The sequence below is a fragment of the Macrotis lagotis genome, chromosome 4 (assembly GCF_037893015.1).
Source record: "Macrotis lagotis isolate mMagLag1 chromosome 4, bilby.v1.9.chrom.fasta, whole genome shotgun sequence".
NCBI lineage: Eukaryota > Metazoa > Chordata > Mammalia > Peramelemorphia > Peramelidae > Macrotis > Macrotis lagotis.
In genome coordinates this window covers 264,342,247-264,363,910 of record NC_133661.1, presented here as the reverse complement: position 1 = coordinate 264,363,910, position 21,664 = coordinate 264,342,247, and the positions used below count along the sequence as shown (strand labels likewise).

Sequence of the window (21,664 nt, the reverse complement as noted above, 5' to 3'; positions counted from 1 at the left end):
CTGAAAGCACAACTTTTTTATTAAACATCGTAAAATGGCATTAATAAGTTTCAAGTATATGCACTCCCTTCTCTGTGAGTGTTATACATATTTGTGTCTGAAATTGAAACTTTTTCCCACTGAGGCCTATAAATTTTCAAGGTCTGGGAAAATATATATTTGGTACCTTGGAATTTAAACAGTAAGATAAGAATGGTACAGGAAGAAAGGTCCTCTTTCCTGTCCCTGGCTTCCCATTCCTCTAGTTCCTTAAAGATACTTCTTCTGGAAAGTTTAGCTGACCACTTTCATCTCTCCTCTGCATGTATCTCAGCTTTCATATGCAGGTGGCAGCTTGTGCAGTATTGCTCACAATCCAGGAAATCTGATTCTCCAGATCTGTTGCTGCTGGCTTGGACTGACAGAGAGTTGGCCTCTAGCATGGGAACATAGATACCTGATTCCTAGAGGCTGAATTCAGAGAGCCTCATTTCACTCAATGTAGATTTCTGATTTCTTGTTCCTGAACAGAAAGGACTGACCAGAATTTCTTTTAAGCTAAAACCCAAAATCTGACTCTACCAAAGCAAAGAAACAGTCTTTTGTGTGCTGGCATAAAAATCTCTTCTAACTTTCTTCCTTTCACATAATTTTATATTCACCACTTATTTAGTTTCCTCCTTAGTACCTTCAGGGACTATGATTCCTATGGAGACAAAAATATATTCCAGATTGTTTACCTTTTTTTCCAGTTTTTAAAAATATTCAGTTTATGTCTGTTGTTATTTCCCCAAAACATTTAGTGAATACAGTAGCTTTGTACTAAAATATACTGTTCTTAATATAGTTTTTCTTCACCTTCAATTAAATCAGAAAGTGTTAGTAAAATCACCATGGAATTGCTCAATACAATTCTATGTGGTTAATAAATGATCTAATGTCCATATGAACATTTGAACTTGTGTTTCCTCTGAAAGGGATGATACTTTTCATCTGTTAAATAACATTCATATTAGTTACATATTCACCTTGACTCAGAATTGAACTTTTATCTATGGTAAAATGCCAAGATCCTTTCATAGCACAAGTAGCCTAGATACACATGGGTTAATCTGTTATCCAGGGCTAAGTGAAAGCTATACCTACCAGCAATTTAAAGCTCCTATGTTTTTCTAGTGATGCTATCAAGGAAAACAGACTTAGTGGTAGATGAAATTGGGATATTGTCAAAGGCACAAGAGCACCAAACCAGAGTATCAAATAAAGGGCAACAGCAATAAAGTGAAAGCTATGTTTGAAATTGAAAGGCAAAGGTCTAAAGTAGAAAAGTAAACAGAACAGAAAGTCAGAATTCGATTTTAAAGTGTAGCACCCTTTTTAAAGATTTGTAAATCTACAGCACCCTAAACTCCCTCTAGAATTGTCAAGTTGGGTCCCCAAAGGGAAGCTACTATACTTAATTGCTTCAGGGTTCTATGGATAACTTTAAGGGCTGGGTTTTTTTTGAAAGTTGTCATTCATAAGATGCACAGAGATATCTCTGATGTATATACCCTATTTGTGTTATGAAAGGGTCTTGACATTTTCCCCATTAACAGAAATTCTATTCTATGTCAAGGAGGGTATATAACAAATATGAATGTGTTATATTAAAAGATAAAGGTATTTCCCATTAAGTATCAGTCACACTTAATTAGCTTATAGAATAGATATTTACTAATTTACTAATCGGTATAATAAGTAAATTTGTGCCAGAACCTTCATCTTCCAGCTAAGGGAATAACAATTCCCTTGTACACACAGTGTCTCTGAGGCTAAAATTTATAATCAAATCATGGTGAGACACATATGTACAGGAACACCTTGTAGCAGAGGGAAGACCTACCTATTAGTTACCAGACAGTGTCTTCTCCCTTTTTTGGAATCCTTCTGAAGTTTCCCTCAGTTATACTTCTTAGTTGAACTCTAAGGACAGTGCTCTTGTAGAGTTCTGAAACTGCCTTTGCTCAATGGATTTCTTAGTTTCCATCAACTGTCCTTGCTATCAGCTATTACTGTTCTAGTGGACATCATTACTGATGTGGACAGGACCTCTAGATTTTCCTGCTTTTTAAAATATACAAGAAGACAATTCTACTTGTGGCTAATTAGGAGATCTGTTTGCTGTCAGCATGCCTCTTTCTTACTCCTAAATGAATGCATTATCTCCTACTAGTTCTATCTCTCTGATAGTACAGTTATTGGAAAAAGGCAAGGAGATACTCCTCTCTTATTCCCCCTATTTTCTGGGTTGGATCTGAATCATGCTAGAATTCTTAAAGTTGAAGTCTGATATTGGAACAAAATGAGCACTTAAAGGGCATTCAGCAATTAACAAAAAAAAAAAAAAGATTTACTTAGCCAACAGGGAAGGATATTCAACAAGGATATAAATCAAAGACACCACAATCTGATTCAATCAAGCAAAGTTCCTACTCCAAGTTGTCCATGCTGGTCTGCCAAGCAAGCATAAAAGTGCATGCTGTTCCTTGAGACTGTTTTGTATTCAAGAGACTAGCAAATGATATCTATGGCCTGAATCCTTAGTCCCCTAAACTGATTAAGGGCAGAGGTTAAGATATTATCCCCATCACAATTTGGAATCCCTACTTTTGAATTTGGAGTTTTCTCCTAATTGACTAGCTGTGAACTAGCTTGCTGTTTTTATATATAGTCCAAGAGATGTGATTTGATCTTCTTCAGCCTATTACAAGGTATTTCCGGTATTGTATATCTGTGCATGTATATAATTCAATGACTTCATTTATCATTTATTTTTGTTTGATAGTATTCAGTTGAGATGTCAGGTGTTTCTGTAATTGTGTATGTGCTAAGGTTAAAGACAAGAACATGGTAAATTTGAGTTGTAATACTAAACATAGGCTAGAGTCAGGAAGGAAAAATGTTATCTCTCCACTAAAACCATTTACTGATTAAATTTTATTTGATTAAATTTCTATAACCTGTTTACCTGAGTTTGCTCTGTCTTCCATGTCATGTTGAAAATACCACCTTTAGTCAAGCTGCATGTGGCCTCAGAATTTGAATTAGAGTTAAATATCATATCAATTGAGAATTCCTATGCTTACTTTGAGAGTTCTTAGCATCTTTCTCATATCATCACTGGCATGTCAGCAAGACTTCTGCTCTGAAAACTAAATAATGAAAGGCTTTATGTGATGAAGAAGTGTTAGCCTTTAATAGTTTGAGTGAAAGATAAAATTTATTCAGAATGAATCACACAGCATTCACTGCTGAAGTATCTATAGCAATCTTGGTTAAAACACCATCTAACACTATATTAAACATAATTTTACATTACCTTAATTTATATTATGCTTTGTACTTTATTTTAAGAAAGATATGTAGGGCAGCTAGGTGGCATAGTAGATAAAGCACCGGCCCTGGAGTCAGGAGTACCTGGGTTCAAATCCAGTCTCAGACACTTAATAATTACCTAGCTGTGTGGCCTTGGGCAAGCCACTTAACCCCGTTTGCCTTGCAAAAACCTAAAAAAAAAAAAGATATGTAGTATTCAAGATTTGCCTACCTGAAGATACTTGAAGAGATTTACAAATTTAAACAGAGAGAAAGTGTTTCATTTGGAGTTAAAACACTTGAATTTAATTTCTTTTTCTGATACTTATTAGTTATGTGAGTATAGACAATTCACTTAACTATTCTGTCTTAGATAATTGTCCAAGATTTATATAATATTATAGATATGCTGTGATCAGGATTTATTGTGATTCATTGACCTGTTTTCAACTTTTTTTCCAACTATAAATTCAAGCCCACTTTCTCCAGAGATAGCATGTGTTCAAGGGAAATTGTGCCCTTAATTGGGAAATGGGGGTTCTGTGACAATTATACTTGCTATTCCTAATTAGCAAATACCTATTCTATAAGCTAATTAAGAGTAGCTGATATATAATGGGGATCATTTTATGAATTTGTTTGCTTTTTAAGAGGGAGAATTCCTGTTGTGGAAAAAGAGGCAGATCAGTAACCTATTTCTAACTATAGCTGACAAAATTAAAAACTATAAAATAAAGGAAGAAGATATGTCAACCATGACTTGCCAATCGCAAAGCCTTACCTGATTGATCTGCAGGTAGTCATTGGCACTAGGATACTTTTTCTGAGGCTTGTAAAGATTCCTGAAGAGGTAGGTAGTATGATTAGTCTTTTCCACCAATTATATGTGTGTGTGTGTGTGTGTGTGTGTGTGTGTGTGTGTGTGTGTGTGAATTTGGTAGTTGTTCCCCAAATCAACTTGCATTGTCAATATTCATCTCTACACACTGCCCTCTAGTGGGTCATTATTAAGTTTTGAGAATTTAGATGTAGTCCCTTCTGAGAGAAAAAGATCAAAGATTCCATTTGTAGTTTCTGAGATTTGTCCCCTTCACTCCCCCATGTACTTAAAATCAAGAATCTTCAAAGAACCAAATATTTAAACACACATATATGTTACATATAAGTAAATATTATAATTATTATATATGTATGTATATATGTATTATAAATCAAGTGGAAATTTTTTATTTGAATTAAGCATGTAGCATTTAAATCAAACTAAATTATTACTTCTGGGTAGTTCTGAATCAGCTTTGCAACAGAGCTTATATTTTTCAATTTACCTGATAAATTATTCCATGTATACAAAAAAAGAAGCATTTTCATTAAAAACATTTGATATGGGGGGCAAGAACTGAGTTACAATTCTTTTCTCAATTTTAATTTCAACATTTCCCCTCACCCCACCCCATCCACATTTATCAGTAAGACAGGTACTTGCCATTCTTTTCCAGGGAAATTAGTGAGATTTGAACCCAAAAAGGAGACCAGAATTAGTAAACTGGAATTAGCAGCATCACAGGTAACACCCTTTCAGAGTTTGCCTGACTTCAGTATTACTTCTAGGAACTCCCTAAGACAAAAACAAGAACAAAAAAAAAAATACTCGTGAGGAAAGCTTATTTATTCTTAAACAAAACATATTTCTGACCACTTCAAAGTCTTCACACATGAAGTTTGCAGGGCTAGACATGTGTAGAAACAAGGTAGAAGTACTCCCAGGAAGTCTGGTCCAACAGGATACATTCTAATGCATACTTGAAATATAATATCTATTCCTCTTGGAGGAATCTTGCAGTAAATCTGAAAAGAATATATCAAAAAGAATATATCAAAGACTATGAGTGGAATTCCTTGTTTCAAACTAAATTTTTTGACTCGGCTTCTGTGGCAAGGTAGAATGGCAATTCTGTTATTGAGTATAACTGCAATTCTTTGTATCCCTATTTCATGTCAGACAGACAGAACCACTGAAATCGTAGAAAGTACACTCTGGTCAACGTCATTTTAGAATACAAGTTTTTTCCTTCCTTTAAAAATCTTTAGGAGCAATGTATTTGAAGTCAGAAAATAACAAATTTGTTATTAACTGAAAGTAAGTTACTTTATGTCTCTGAGTTTTAGATTCTTGATCTTCAAAATGAAGGGAGTAATAATTGTATTTCCCATTTTAGAGGATTTGTTAGAAAGTCTTTTAAATCTTAAAGCATTAGACAAATGAGACCTAATAACTGAACCGTAAACTGTTATTACTACAGAAGACCACAAGATGGGGATGTTGCTCCCTCAAAGGCAGCTTTACACCCTCAGCTAAATAAGGAAAAGAAAATATTTTAAATTTGATAGTTCTAAGTATTAGGTAAAGAATAAAACATGACAAATTTTGTTTGCTTCCCCTCTCTCCTCAAAAAATAGCAGAGTTCATAAATGAATTTAAACTCTACCTATTGGACTTTTGGTACATATTAAGATTGTGCCTGACTCTGCTTTTCTACAAACTACTCCATTAACCATAAAATTTGAGAATGATTTCTTAAAATTATTTATGGATTAGAACTTTCCATGTTTTTTTTAGGTTTTGCCAAGGCAAATGGAGTTAAGTGGCTTGCCCAAGGCCACACAGCTAGGTAATTATTAAGTGTTTGAGATCGGATTTGAACTCAGGTACTCCTAACTCCAGGGCCGGTGATTTATCCACTGTGCCACCTAGCTGCCCCAGAACTTTCCATGTTCTTAATTTTAAAGGTTTATGTTCAGAACACCTTATATTTCTCTATTTCTCTCTATCTCTCTGTCTTCAATGAATTTGTTTAAATGGAGATTATTTTTTAATCCATCATCCATCTATAAGGGAAAATTCCCTGCTAAATAGCTGAATCCTTTGAAAGATTTACCATCAAAATACAGATTGGATGAACTCTGTGATCACTAGCCAAATAGCTCCACCTTTTGACCTGCCTTATTTTCAAGAGCTTCTGCACTCAGAAGTCCTAAATCTAGATCAAATCTGATGATCAGAGGGAAGATACTGAATTCATTCAGTTCCTTCCACCAATACACACAATTGTGGTGAAAGGTTTTGCCTCACCCTGGTAGGAATATGTTTATTCTTGGATTTTTGAGTGTGTGTGTGTGTGGGGGCGGTAAACTTCTACATGTAAAATATTTTTTACTGGACAGTGGATGACCCATGCCACCTACTGAAAAAATAGAAACATTTACTCCTTTAATGAAAATACTGTTTTATTCAGCATTTCCATTTAATTTGGAGAGAATATTCCAAAATTCAGACTTTATAATTTATATTATATAGCTATGTCTTGATTCTTAAGATTTTTGATACAGAAAGAATTAGAAGTCAAATATCCAAAACATTTTCTTTGTATTCTCAAATATGGGTATATAGAATTCCCTAGTAAGGAAATTTCCCCCACTAATTCAAGTTGGCACCTGCTGTGCTTATACTTTTGGAGGACTGTCTAAGGCACTTCAGGGTTAAACATTCTACCTGTTATATAGCTAGTATCTTTCAGAGGTAACATTTGAACTTAGATCTTCTGGGCTTAGAAGCCAGCTTACTATCCACTGGATCATTCTCTGTACATACATATTTATTTATGTATATATGACCTGAGTTCAAATTTTGCTTCTGAAAGAAGCTGAAATACCCTATTTCAAGTTATTTAACTACTACTATGACTTTTAGATAATGTCCTAGGATTTACCTACTAAATCACTGCTCGGTTTTGATCAGAGTTAGTAGATGAGATTCCCACACCAATTTCCTAAACTAGCTTAATTACAGTTCCTTTGTGAACACTTGGGTTTATATGTATGCATAGACATGAGTGTGTACATTTGCTATTATATATTTTATATATAAATATATATATAGTATACACATATATAAATTTATAGTAAAACAAGTCACTAATATTCTGTCTAGATCATATTGATATGAGTTGAAATTAAAGACCAGGCATTACATAGCTAATAATCATTAGTTAAATAACATCACCAGTTTTCAATAGATTTGCATTTTTATAGTTCTAGAGTTCATGGCAACAACTAATTGATCCTTTCAAACTTTAGTGTTGAATTGTTGACACAATTGATCCTGCCTTTGTACAACATCCAATGGCTTTCAGTCAATTTGATTGACCTTGTCAATCAGGGTGAATAAAGGTAAAAGTGAATGCTTGAATGGTCATTAGCCAAACTAAATATTTAAATAGTACAGATATTGAAACAATAGAATATATGGGCTATGCCTAACTATATCACAGAATCAGGTAGTTTACCTGTTGCATTACACATTTTTGAATTTATACTATTATTGGATGCCAATATAAACTGTAGATCATTCATCTCTGCTTTCACATGAATTAGAATCTAAATCGCGGAAGTAATTGGATGACAATTTACCTCATTGGATTAATTTGCTCCCACTTAATTTCTCAGGAACTTCTAAATTCAGTTTTTTTCCCATACTAATTAGTTAGGACTATACATAGAAATAATGAAATATTTAATCAGGACAGAATTATAAAGTAAAACTAGTAGAAAAAAGCCAATACATCCTAATACTCATTCCCAGACAAGTAGAGAAGCTTAGGGAAACAGCTTCTTCAAGAGTCAAATCTTTGAAATAAGAAAAAAAAACTAGGAAAAAGTTTCATTCTTCAACTAGAATAAAGGTAGTTGAAGTCTTTAAGGCATATCTTTTGCTGCTCTTGCTGATATGTTCTTTTGGCCCATCTCTCTGTTTTCAAGAGTTGACCTCAGGGGCGCTTTGGCTGCCTGACTTTCAAGACCTGGTTACTCTCTATACAGCTTCAATTACCCTTGTGATGCAATAATTCTATGCCAAAGCATAGTCTCATGGGAACTGAAATAATGGGAACTTCCTCAATGATGCTATGGTCCTTGGCATGCAGAGAAATCAAATCTATCAGAATATTCTCAGTTACACCAATACTTTCGGTATTGTATTATATTTTTTAAAATCAGACATGGCCTCTGCCCAATTAGCTTATTCCTGAGAACAATAAAACTGTACTATCAATGCTTATATATTAAATACTTACCATATACCAGATATTATGTTTTAGTGCCAAGTACTGACAGTAGTGTGTAGAGTAGATTAGAAAGGGAAGACAATGAAACAGGAAAACAAGTCATGAGTCTTTTGCAAAAGTCCAAGGGAGAGATGGAAAGCTCTTGAACTAGAGACCATCTTGGGAATGTAAGTGAGGGATAAAAGAAGGAAATTTTCACTATCAGGGAAGAACTGATTGCTGGGATGAAACTTATAGGAACCTTGAGGGAAGTGACACTCTTTTCCAAAGTTTTGATAGAGAAAAAACTGGATATACAGATATGAGTTCTTGAATTAGGGAGACCAAATTTCAAAGAGGAAGGAAAGGCAGAATCTCATGAACTAAAATTCCACAAAAGGAAGTCCACTAAAGAGGGAAGGATAATATTTAAAAATACAATTCTGAAGACACGACAGGAAATAATTCTGATGAGAAGAAAAAATGGAGATTATCCAAAGAGACAAATATGATTTACAAGACAACCTCAATTTTAAAAAGATTTGTACATAAGATTAAAGTGAAGACAGATAACATAAGATATGAGCATGTTATGATCCTTGAAAATTGTCAAAAGGGGGGTGGCTAGGTGGTGCAGTGGATAAAGCACCGTCCCTGGAGTCAGGAGTTCCTGGGTTCAAATCCGGTCTCAGATATTTGATAATTACCTAGCTGTGTGGCCTTGGGCAAGCCACTTAACCCCATTTGCCTTGCAAAAATCTAAAAAAAAAAATTGTCAAAAGTGCTAAAGCTCAGAAGGAGTGAAGAGTTGTGGGGGAGCTAAGGATAACAAAAATAATTTTATCTTGTTTTTAATAGTTATATTGAGGGTAAGAGGACAATCAAAGGAGAGCATTGCTGCTTCAGTTAGATAAGACAATGATAACAATAAAGAGAAAGCAGTATAATTTAATTCTTGTTTTGCTTTTGTTTTCTAATATGACATGTAGGAATTGCTCCCCAACCTACACTTCTCCCCAAGTACCTTAGCTGTTATGTACAACTTTTATTTTCTGAGGTTTATTTTTATCACATAACGTTTTACACGGGCCATGACAGAACAAAATTGGCTAACTCTGAAGTTGATACCCAAAGTAGGAGCATTTAGCTACTTTTGAATTAAAGTCATGTGATTTAGATAAACTATATCCTCATTGTAAAGAAAATGATGAGTATGATAGCTGAGTCATTTTTAGTGATATTTGTAAGATTAAGGAGAAAAGGAGAAATATTACAGAATTAAAACCAATCAGTATTTCTTAAGCACTGTGCTAAGTGCTGTGGGCACAAAGAAAAGCAAAAAATAGTCTAACTCTTGAAAAAACCATGGAGGAAACAACATGCATCACTAGAGACAAACAAAATATAGGATAAATTGATGGCAAATTCAAAGGGAAGGCACCAAGATTAAGGGAGATTTTGAAAGACTTCTTTTTTTTTTTTTAGGTTTTTTTTGCAAGGCAAATGGGGTTAAGTGGCTTGCCCATGGCCACACAGCTAGGTGATTATTAAGTGTCTGAGACCAGATTTGAACCCAGGTACTCCTGACTCCAAGGAAGACTTCTTGAAGATGGTGGAACTTTAAGGAAACCCAGGAAGCTAGGAGTAGAGATGAGGGGGAATCCAGACATGGGAGTCATCCATTGAAAATGCTCTGAGCCAGGAGATGGAATGTCATGCATGAGGAAATGCAAGGAGGCCACTGTCATTGGATCACAAAGTGTGTGAGGGAAATAAAATTTAAATAGAAAGTGACCACGATTCTAATCCCGAAGGCAATAGTTTATTGAATGAGGCAGCAGAGGGAATCACATAGTCATAGCTATGCTAAGTTAATCAGTTTGACAATTAAACGAAGTATAGTCTTTAGGGGGAAAGAGACTTGTGGCAAGGAGATCAATCCTCAGACTATTCCCAGTTGTCTGGGATGGTTTGGTAAAGGGTTGGTTTGATAAAGACTAGTGTAGTGGTGGAGTGATGGCAGTATCAAAGGCAAGATGGGGTATATATGTGATGTTGTGAAGGTAAAATTGACAGGCCTTGGCAACAGATTAGCTTTGGGAAGTCATGGTGAGTCAAAGTAGAGGCTGACACCTAGGTTGTGAGCCTGATTAAGTGGGAGGATGGTGGTACCCTCAAGAGTAATACACAAGTTTAGAAGAGGATAGGTTTTATGGGGGGGGGGATGAGTTTAACATGTTAATTTTTAAATAGCTTAAGACATCTAGTTCAAGATGTCTAATAGGCAATTGATAATATAAAAATGGAAATTGGGAGAAAGGTTAGGGCTAAACAAGCAGATATGAGTCATCTGTACAGGGATAACTGAAATCATGGGAGCTGATAAGTTACTTAAGAGAATACAGAAGAGGACTCAGGACACAAACATGGGAGAAACACCGATGGTTAGTAAGATCCATCAAAATAGACAATTTAGAAGCACTCAGGTAAGAGAATAAGAAGCAGTATCATAAAAATCTGAAGAGAGTATCAAAGAGAAGTAGGGATCAACAGTGTCATTGGGATGAGGACTGAGAAAAGGTCATTAAATCTGGCAATTACAAAGTCATTAGCAACTTTGAAGAGAGCTGTTTTAGTTAAATTATGAGGGCAGAACCAAACTATAGTTAAGAGAATGAAATGAAATTGAGGGACTAATTATAGAGCGCTTTCTTGATAATTTTGGTATTAAAAGAAATGAAATATAGATAAAAATAGTTAAGGATGGATAAACCAATTGAGGTGTTTTTGAGTATGAGGGAGACATAGGCATGTTTGTAGTGAAGCAGTCAGGAAACAGATTAAAAATTAGTCAAAGAATGGGAAGGTAAGATAGAATGGATATTGATCAAATGTGCATATAAAGAAGTTTGCCTTAGGAGGGGGCACTTTTTCCTGTGAAATGGGAGAAATAGTTGCACTCTTAATTGAATGACCTCAATTTTTCAGTGAAATATGAGGCAAGCTTCTCAATGGGGGCGGGGGAAGGGCGTTATGAAGGTTTCAGTAGGGAAAATAGTTTGGAAAAGTCACTTGACAAGTGGAATAATTAATTGGAGAAGTGTGAATTGTCCATTCTTTAAAAAAGGTATGGAGAGAAGTAGGCTTTTTAAACTGCAGGATTTTAATACTTCAGAGATACAAAGATAACTAAAAATGTGAAAAAAAATCTAGAAAAGGATGTAGTGATTATAAAGGAATAGCATGGGTTTATTAAGGACAGGTCATGCCAGAATAACCTTATTTCCTTTTTTTTTTTAGACAACACTAAACTGGCAGAGCAGAATGCTGTAGATATTTTCTTGGCAAAATATCTGATAAAGTTTTACATATAATTCTTGCAGAACAGATGAAGTGATGTGGGCTAGAAAGAAAAATTCTGAATCAAATGGCTGGACTCAAGTAGTTATGGTTCAATATTCACTTTCTTGGTGGGATGGGGTGGTCTGCATTAGAGTACCATGGAGTTCTAATATGTTCCTGTGATATTTGAGATTCTAATCAATGACTTGTTAACAGATGGCATGCAGGTTAAACAAATTTGCAAATGAAACAAAATGAGAGGACTAAGCAATACAACGAATGAGTCAGAAAACAAAAAGATCTTAGCAGATTAAATATTTTTTAAACATACTAGATCTGTGTTTTCATTATTGTGTGAAATATCAACACCAATTTAAAGAGTGAATTTCTTGGGGTCACTTAAGCTAAATAACTTCCTTAAGTTCACACATTATGTCAGAAGAGGAACTTAAACCCAGGGACTTCCTAAGTCTAAGGTCAACTCTCCATCCACTATGCTAGAAGTGTCAAACACGTTTTTAGGACATGATGTTTGTCTTGTTTGTATTTAATTGAAAGTTCTGTTTCAAGGGTGAAGAGGTAGTCATACAGAAGTTGAGAGTGTTGGGTTTTTTTAAAGTTTTTTTGCAAGGCAAATGGGGTTAAGTGTCTTGCCCAAGGCCACACAGCTAGGTAATTATTAAGTGTCTGAGAGCAGATTTGAACCCAGTTACTACTGACTCCAAGACCGGTGCTTTATCCACTATGCCACCTAGCTGCCTGTGAGTGTTTTTTTAAAAAATAATTTATTTTTTCCTTAAACGAAAAGATTTATTCGAATCCCTGTAGAACCAAAAGTTGTAGATGAAAGTTGTAAATAGACCATTTTGATGTGACAAAAAACTGAACTATCAAAAAATAAATGTAATTTTGCTCATTTGCAAGGCTTCAAGCCAAGTCTGATTGATCACTAATGTTGGCTGCTATAGTGGAGACTTTTTAAGATATGTTGGACTAGATAGATCCTGAGATCCCTTCTAATGACAAAATTCTCTATTTTTTTGGTTCTCGTTTTGGCAGAGAGCATTCCAGCAGATGTTCAGATATGCTAGTTTCAGACTTGTTATATTTCTCAAATTTATCTTCTGTCCATGCGGCCTATGCTCCATTGACAATGTCTTTCTGCCTCCCTCTGTTTACTGGATTTCCTCATATAAGCTTAAGTGATCAGTATGTGCAAAGCATGTGCTAAATGTTGGGAACACAAATAGAAAAGGCAGATTCTGCTCTCAAACTCATTCTAATGGAGACATCAGTTTTCAGCTTCAAGATGGAAAGGTACCAGGTTCATTAGGGTGCAGTATCAAAATAGATGGTAATGCCTCTTCTGTGTCATTTAATTGATAACAGCAGCATCTGATATAAACCATTTGACAGTGCCAATAACTTTGGTTGAAGTAACTTTTGGATGTTCTGGAGCTATCAGTCTTCAGAAGCAGTTGCCAGACTGCATCTCCACAAGGGTGAAGACATAGAATAAAAACTGTTTTTAAGGTCCTTGGATTCAGAATCCTGGGCTAACTTCATCAGGGCTGCTGAGGAAACAAAGGTATAGATGGTGTTGGGTGGTGATGGGATGGTGGCAGTATGACTTACCTGATGCATGCTGCCTCCTTTTCCTTAGGATCTTTTATTGGCTGACTCATTAGTTATGGGTGGCAAATGAAGTCTGAGGTTTTAAGCTTTTAGATAGATAGTTATGTGTACAGATATATACATATATTTTATGTATATAAAATGCTACATTTTATTTTAACATGCAATGCTGACCCTCCCCCTTGCTTTTGAATTATATACAACTATGATCATATTCCATTCACAGAACCCACCTTACCAAATCTTTGCATTAGGATTGCTAATTTTTATAGTGTACTTACATTACTTTATAGTGTACTCATGTATTTTATAGTATACTTGTGTATACTTTACTCTGTGAACTGGCATTTACATGACATACATTTTACAATTGACTCCTTTCTTGGATTTTATCACCTGTAGATTTCTGCTGCAAGTGCTATTCTAAGTTTGTAACTATCTCATAAGTTCAGATATTTAAGATTGAACATGGATGTTTCCAATTAACTTTCATAAGACTCTGGACAAATTCATTCTTGCTAGGTATAAAACATTCCTAAATTTTAAGTTGAGGTCCCCAAAATTGAAATCCCATCTTTTTTTTTTTTTGAACAGTTGTGTTCCAAATATGCTTTCTTCTTCTGATTTTCTTCTTTTTGAAAGGCAGCAGTGAAGAAAATACTTATACTCCTGATAGTTTTTTTGCCCAAGATATTCTATAATCTTTGACAATACATTCTAGATTCCTTCCAGCAGTACTGTTTGAACCACATGAATCACGAAGTGAATAGTAGTAATTGGTTTTGAAAGGTCTTGACAGGTTCTGATATATCTTGTATACATGCCTTAAAATAGCAGAATTCTCTATTATGTATCAAGTTTTTTTTAAAAAGCTGCCTTAGTACTCCCAAGAGGGAGTTGCCAATTACCATTACTCTTCTTTCCTCTGATATAGGTAGCCTCACCTGACACCACTTTCTGATTATTATTCCTCAGAGAACAAGTAATCACTTCTGTCAGTCCATACTATTTAAGTACCTACTTTGTGCCAGGCAGTATGCTAAGAGCTGAGGATGGGGGAGGGGCAAAGTCTGCACTGTCAAGAAACTCATATCTAACTACTATGTAAAAAGGTACAGGATAAATTCAACAGAGAGGAAGGCACTAGTATTTAAGGGGATCAATAAAGTTTTGTGGAAGAAGGTGGGGTTTTGGTTATAATTTGAAGCCAGATGAAGAGGGGAAAAAATGGGGAGGCCAATTAATGCATTTCCCCACAATGGGTGGAGAGCCATAATGCTCCTGCTCCTGTGCTTGAACTTCCTGGTGCTGTTGAAAGTATATCTTGCAGGACTGTATCTACTACATTTTTAAAAATTTTTGCAAGGCAATGGGATTAAGTGATTTATCAAGGTCACACAGCTTGGGTCCTCCTGACTCCAAGGCTTGTGCTCTATCCACTGCTCCACCTAGCTGCCTCCGCTACTACAAATTTATGGTACACCAGTTCATGGTTTCAATGCATACTTTTATTAGTCTTCTTTTGATCAGCTCCCTCCCCACCCCAAGTGCTACATGCCAGTTTTAATAGATCACCTTTTGTTCCAGATAACATGGGATGGGGGAAGGAGGGGAAAGAAAAGTCTTAAGTTCTTTCATATTTTTTTTCTGTCAGAGAAATATTTTGAATTTAGTCAAGTAACACAATGGTTGACTACCCAGACCAATAAAAAGTATGCTTTGGAGTCACAAAGGTCTAATTTGTTAGCATAAATTTGTAGTAGATGAAGTCTTGCAAGATTATAGTTTCTTTCAACAGCACCATAAGAAAGGTGATACAAGTTACCTAGGGTTGTAGATTCGCAGATCGAAGTTATAATGAATTTAAGGGTGGTGGAAAAGAAATAGCTGATCATAAGTTTAATAGAATGGAAAAACAGGGAGCTTCCGAGGAATTAAAGATTTTGATAAGATGAAGAACAGGTCTGGGGGATAAGAGTGGGGGGCATTAAAGAGTCGATTACCGTCAGGAGAATTCCAGAGCTCAGCAGATGTATGGAAACTGCTTCTTTTTGAATCAGTTTATTCATCCTGGTGTGTTATCCCAAGTCTGGCTAAGCAATGAATGTGGTCCTTTAAAGACTTGAAAATCAGAAAAAGACAATCTGAACATTCCTGTTTGATTTTTTTTTATTTTAAGGCAGTGGGGTTAAAGTGACTTGTCAAAGGTCACACAACTAGGCAATCATTAACTGTGTGCGGTCGCCTTTGGACTGAGGTCCTCCAGTGTCCAGGGCCGGTGCTCTATCCACTGCACCGCCCCGCCACCCCCTGAGTGGGATCCTTGGTTTCTCTCGTACACGTGGGAATGTTGGAAATGGGGCGGGGGGGGGGGAGCAGCAGCCGGGGGGCTGGGGGAGTTAGTGCGCAGCGGGCAGGGAGGGGCAGGTGCGGGATGCACAACTCGGACCCGCCCCCCGGGGCCCCGGGCCCCCGCCCCAGTCAGCACCAGTCAGCGCCAGTCAGCGCCAGTCCGAGGCGGCTCTGGGCCGCCGTCCACCTGCAGGGGCGCCGCCTCAGCCAGGTAGGGGGCGGGGCCGGAGGGAGGGGCACCTGGGCCGAGGCGGAACTCGGGAGCCCAGGGCGCCCAGGCCCGGAGCCCCGCGTCGGCGGAGCCGGGGAAGGGGTCGCCCCTCCGCGATGGCCTGGAGCGCCGCGTCGCCCGGGGCCAGGCAGCCCGACAACACGGCCTTCACGCAGCAGCGCCTGCCCGCCTGGCAGCCGCTGCTGTCGGCGGGCATCGTCCTGCCGCTCTTCTTGTGCGCGGGCCTGGCCTTCATCGGCCTGGGCCTGGGCCTTTACTACTCCTCCAACGGCATCAAGGAGCTGGAGTACGACTACACGGGCGCGCCGGGCAACTGCTCGGCCTGCGCCGCGGCCGCGGAGCGCGTGGCGCCGCCGCCCGCCGGCTGCCGCTGCCGCTGGTGCTTCTCGCTGCCCGAGCTCTTCCAGGGCCCCGTGTTCCTCTACTACGAGCTGAGCAACTTCTACCAGAACTACCGGCGCTACGTGGTGTCGCGGGACGACGAGCAGCTGAGCGGGCTGGCGGGCGCGCTGCGCCACCCCGCCAACGAGTGCGCGCCCTACCAGCTGTCCGGCGGCCTGCCCGTCGCGCCCTGCGGCGCCATCGCCAACAGCCTCTTCAACGACTCCTTCCGCCTCCTGCACCGGCGCCTGCCCGGCGGCGCCTACGCCGAGGTGCCGCTGGACCGCGCGGCCATCGCCTGGTGGACCGACTACCACGTCAAGTTCCGCAACCCGCAGCCCGTCAACGGCAGCCTGCGGCTGGCCTTCCGCGGCACGGCCAAGCCGCCCAACTGGCCGCGCCCGGCCTACGCCCTGAGCCCGGACCCCAACAACACGGGCTTCGTGAACCAGGACTTCGTGGTGTGGATGCGCACGGCCGCGCTGCCCACCTTCCGCAAGCTGTACGCGCGCGTCCGCCGCGGCGACTACTCGGCGGGGCTGCCCCGCGGGGCCTACTGCCTGAGCATCACCTACAACTACCCCGTGCTCGCCTTCGGCGGCCGCAAGCGCGTCATCCTCAGCAGCGTCTCGTGGATGGGGGGCAAGAACCCCTTCCTGGGCATCGCCTACCTGGCCTTCGGCTCCCTCTGCGTCGTCACCGGCCTGGTCATGCTGGTGGTCTACATCCGGCACCAGGACGAGAACGGCCGCGGGGATGAGGAGGACGACTGACCCCCGGGGCCGCCCCGCACCCGGCTCCGCACCCGGCCCCCTCACCGGGCCGCCTTCCACGCGTCTCGAGCCGTTCGGGTCTCGACCCTGCCCTGGTCCCGATTCCTGCCACATGTCTTCAGCCGGGTGAAGGCAGGAAAAGACGCCTCCGCCACTTGGTGATGCGACTTGATCAGATCAGCGGTTGAAGCTGTCTCCGATATCGCCCCATCCCATCCCTCTTGCAACCCAATTCCTGGGGAACCTTATTGGAGAATAGATCCGAAGTACAGGGAGACGTATCCAAATCTTTCAGAGTTCTCTCTCTAGCTTTTTGAGCTACTTATTCAGCAACATCTTTCTACTCCCCATCTACCTCACCACCACCCCCCCCCCCTTACCTCAATTCCTGATTGTCCCTGAGGAGCTGTTGGCGTAAATTCAAAGAAAATTGCCCTTTGTCTTACCAGTCCTTTGAGCTAGCAACCTCTTTTTCCTCTCCCATTCCATCCCATTTCCCTCACAACCTAATTCCTTATTGTCCATGTGGAACTGTTTGGAGGGAAGATAGGAAGACCAGAAAAAATTTATTCTCCACCTCTTTCAGAAAGAATGGTTGAATCTTTCTAGTGTTTGGAGCTGTTTACCTTAACACCTCTCCATTCCCAACCTCCTTTCTCCCTCCTGCTGTAAAATTCTTTAACCACCCTGGGGAGCTGGTTGAATGGTAGATCTAAGGACTAAGAAAGTTTCCCTTTCTTATTTTTTTTAGTTTTATTTTTTTTCTTTTGCAAGGCAATGGGGTTAAGTGGCTTGCCCAAGGCTACACAGCTAGGTAATTAGTAGGTAATTAATAATTATTAAGTGTCTGAAGTCATATTTGAATTCAGGTCCTCCTGACTCCAGGACTGGTGCTCTATCCACTGTGCCACCTAGCCCCCCTTTATTCTTCATGTGTGGGAGGTTTAAACCGGCTCTTAATAGCCACTGAACTACCTAACCATCTTAAAACAGCTCCTTCCTATCCCATTTCCTCCTCTGACTGTGAGCTTTCTGTAGGTTGGTACATAACTCCATTTCTAATTGTCTCTCTGGAAGGGTTTGGATGATTGACTTGAACTTCTTATAAATTTCCCCTCTCCCTTTTATTATTTGAAAGTTATTCTGGATTCTGAAGGTTACCACAGATTATGTTGCATATGAAATTGTAAATTTCAAGCAGTCAGATTTTTAGGAATCATCTCTGAACCTCCTAATTTTACTGATGAGGAAATGGAGACCCAAAGAGAAGTGACTCACTTATGGTCACACAGCTACTAGTGACAAAGCAGAGATAGGAAAAATAAATCCTATGACCTTCAACTCATTGCTCTTTATACTACATCATGCTGCCTTCCCTAATAATAATCATGACAGTAATAATAATTTTGCCTTACGTATTTGCCTTCTAAGGAAGTCTTAACATTTTCCTTTGTATTATCCTTTCTAAAACAATAATTGAGAGCTGGGCCATTTTTGCATATTTATCTGCAAGTCACTTAATACTTGAGTGTAGGGCACTATGCTACTAATAGTAGCTGATTTGTATGGTGATTTAAGATCTATAGATTACATACATGATCTCGATTGAACTCAAAATGAGCCTGTGAGAGCAGTAACAGCTAATATCTTCATTTTACAGATGAATAAATAGAGGTTCAAAAAGACTGTTTTGTTCATAGCCACATACCTCTTAAGGATCAGAGAGATAGGAATCTAACCTATGTCTTCTGATAATAATACTGTCCTTCATTTTCAAAGAAGACCACAATATCAGGGGAAGTGAAGCAATGATAAGCACATGAATTGGATTTTTGAGTGAGGGGTTGCTATGCTAAGTCATCAGCTTTACTTTCTCCTCCAGAGTCATCTGGGTCTAGAGACCAGATATGAATCAGGATGCCTGGAGATGGTCTTGGATGTAAGGTAATCAGGGTTAAGTGACTTGCCCATGGTCTCACAGTTAATAAGAGTCAAATGTCTTGAGGCTGAATTCAAGGAAGGGCTCTATCTACTGCACAACCTAGCTTCCCTATGCCTAAGTTTAGCACTCTAATCACTCTATACAAGGCTTATGTTTGGTAGGACCTCTTTAATTGTACAAAACTAGCTTTCCTAGATATATTTAAGAGCATTTGCACTCCAGCCATATGTCATTTCTAAAAATAAGAATATCCTTGACTTTCTAGAAGTCTGTATACCAAATAACTTAGAGAAAGGCCAAATGGCTCCAATCAGAGGCGATTTCAAGGCAAACTAAGGGCTCCAAAGTCCAACTATTAATTTTTTGTTCTAACATCTTCAGTTGTTGATCTTGTATTTGGTATTTGTTTTGCTAGGCATGCAGAGTAGGTCTTAGGAAAGATTTTCTTCCCATTTCTTCATTTTAGTTTTCTCATTATGTTGTAGACCTTGATGAGAAAGACCAAAAATACTTAGCTTTTCTGAGGACTCCATCAGGAGCTATACTTAGCTTTTCTGAGGACTCCATCAGGAGCTTCTCTTCTAATTATGCTTTCAAATAAACATTATATATTTCTAGTAATCATGTTTTAAAATAAAAGCTTGTGACCTGAGAAAATGTTGTGCAAACTGAAATTTGAAAAAACTTTTTGAAACTTTGAGAGAGTTATTAAACTTTGGACTAAATCTTTTTTTGTGATCATTCAAGTGATTCTACAAAATTCTCCTAAGAAGCAATTGTATTTATTGCCTTTTAAAAGTCCCTTCTCTGTTTGTAACTTATTCATTAAAGCTTAAAAATGTTACATCCTTCCAACTTTATTCAGATGATATATGTATACAAATATCCAGAATTCTACTGATTGGCAATACTGGGCATTCCTTTTACATATGGTTTAAAATAGAAAGTCTCTTTCAGCTTTCAAATTCTATAATTCTTTATTCTCTTTACTATTGTATACTTTTCTTAGGATCTTGCTCATGTCCATGGCAATCACCATTAAGTATTGTAAGACCCTAAATTAAATGCATTCTGAATTACCAAAGACATTTTTAGTTAAATTCAATATAATTCTTATTTCCTTTTTTTTTTTTTGAGAAACAGCATGGTATAATGTAGAAAACTGACCTTTGGAGTTATTTTGCATTCATGTCCTTCTTGTGACACACTGACCATTTGACTCTCATCAATTCATAACTTCTCAGTGACCCCCTCCAACCACCTCTCCCAACTCTTGAACATTTTAAATTATAGAACTATAGAATTATAGAATATAGTCGATGATTTGCATTGCTAGAGGGAATTTCATCATTAGGAATTTCATCAATGAAAGCACAGATCAGACCAAAATGTGAAAATTATTAAACCATGTAATTTTTTATTAACCACAGTCAGGATTTTTATGAAGCTAATTCTCTGAATTTGACTAAATAGAATTTACTGTATCTGTTTATGTATTTGGGAGCTAAAATTCCATATTTCAATGTTACCTTTAATCTATTCCATCAGTCTGTATATTTAAAAAGTAATAAATGTTATTTTTTCTTTTTAAAATTTTAGTGAAAATTGTTTTTGTTATTTTACTTACTGAAAGAGAATAAAGATTATATTTCCCTTATGTATTTTATTTTTAATTTTATTAATTTTTAACATTGTTAAATTTAATTCCAAATTTTTCCTTCCCTTTAACTCCCTCCATTACCCTTACTTGAAAACAAAACAGTATATCAATTACACATATGAAATCATGGAAAACATTTTCATGTTAACTATATATTTTTTAAAAGCAAGAAAAACAAAGTAAGAAAATTATACTTCAATTTGCACTCAGTTCAACAGTTCTCTCTGGAGGTTGTTAGCAATATTTTTCATTATAAGTCCTTATTGATCAGAGTCTTTCCACAATTAATCAAAATTACAACGTTGCTACTGTAAAATCGATCTCTCTATTCTTTACTTTGTATCAGTATATATAGAACCTGCCATGATTTTCTGAAACCAACCCCCTCATTTCTTATGGCACAATACTCCATTACAAAAATATGCCACAACTTGTTCAGCTATTCCATGGTTGCTGAGCATCCTCTTGATTTCCAATTCTCTATAACCATGAAAAGAACAGCTATAAATATTTTTGTACATATAGGTTCTTTTCCTTTTTTAATTTCTTGGGAACACAGGCAGCAATGGCATTGCTGGGTCAAAGGGTATGCACAGTTTTACAGCCCTATGGGGCATAGTTCCAAATTGTTCTCCAGAGTTTATTAGTAGTTTATTAGTGTACCTGTTTTTCCCTTTTTTCCTTATAGTCTTTATCATTTTTGATAGAATGAAATGATGGCTCAGAGTTATTTTAATTTTCTAGAGCATTTTTTCATATGCTATTAGTAGTTTTGATTTCTTCTGAAAACTGCCTATTAATATCCTCTTGACCATTTGTCAATTGGGGAAATGGCTCTTATTTTTATAATATTGTCTCAATTCTATGCTTAGTATATATTTGAGAAATGCAACTTTTATCAGAGAGAGAGAC

At 38.0% G+C, this 21,664-nt stretch overlaps 1 protein-coding gene and 1 long non-coding RNA gene across 3 annotated transcripts in view; one reads left to right on the top strand and one right to left on the bottom strand.

Annotated features, from left to right (window-relative positions):
- LOC141522480 (uncharacterized) overlaps nucleotides 1–15,563 on the bottom strand; it is a 114,221-nt gene extending 98,658 nt beyond the window's left edge. For both annotated transcript variants that reach the window (XR_012478220.1, XR_012478221.1), the window contains exons 1-3: nucleotides 15,416–15,563; nucleotides 4,820–4,951; nucleotides 4,118–4,178 (exon numbers count right to left, since the gene is read on the bottom strand). This is a non-coding gene — a long non-coding RNA (uncharacterized LOC141522480). The remainder of the gene's footprint in view (nucleotides 1–4,117; nucleotides 4,179–4,819; nucleotides 4,952–15,415) is intronic.
- A 459-nt stretch (nucleotides 15,564–16,022) lies between these two features.
- On the top strand, nucleotides 16,023–20,742 carry TMEM30B (transmembrane protein 30B). Its single transcript, XM_074235955.1, has one exon. It carries the CDS (start codon nucleotides 16,092–16,094, stop codon nucleotides 17,148–17,150), a length of 1,059 nt encoding a protein of 352 aa, XP_074092056.1. The 5' UTR covers nucleotides 16,023–16,091; the 3' UTR covers nucleotides 17,151–20,742.
- Nucleotides 20,743–21,664: the final 922 nt, after the last annotated feature.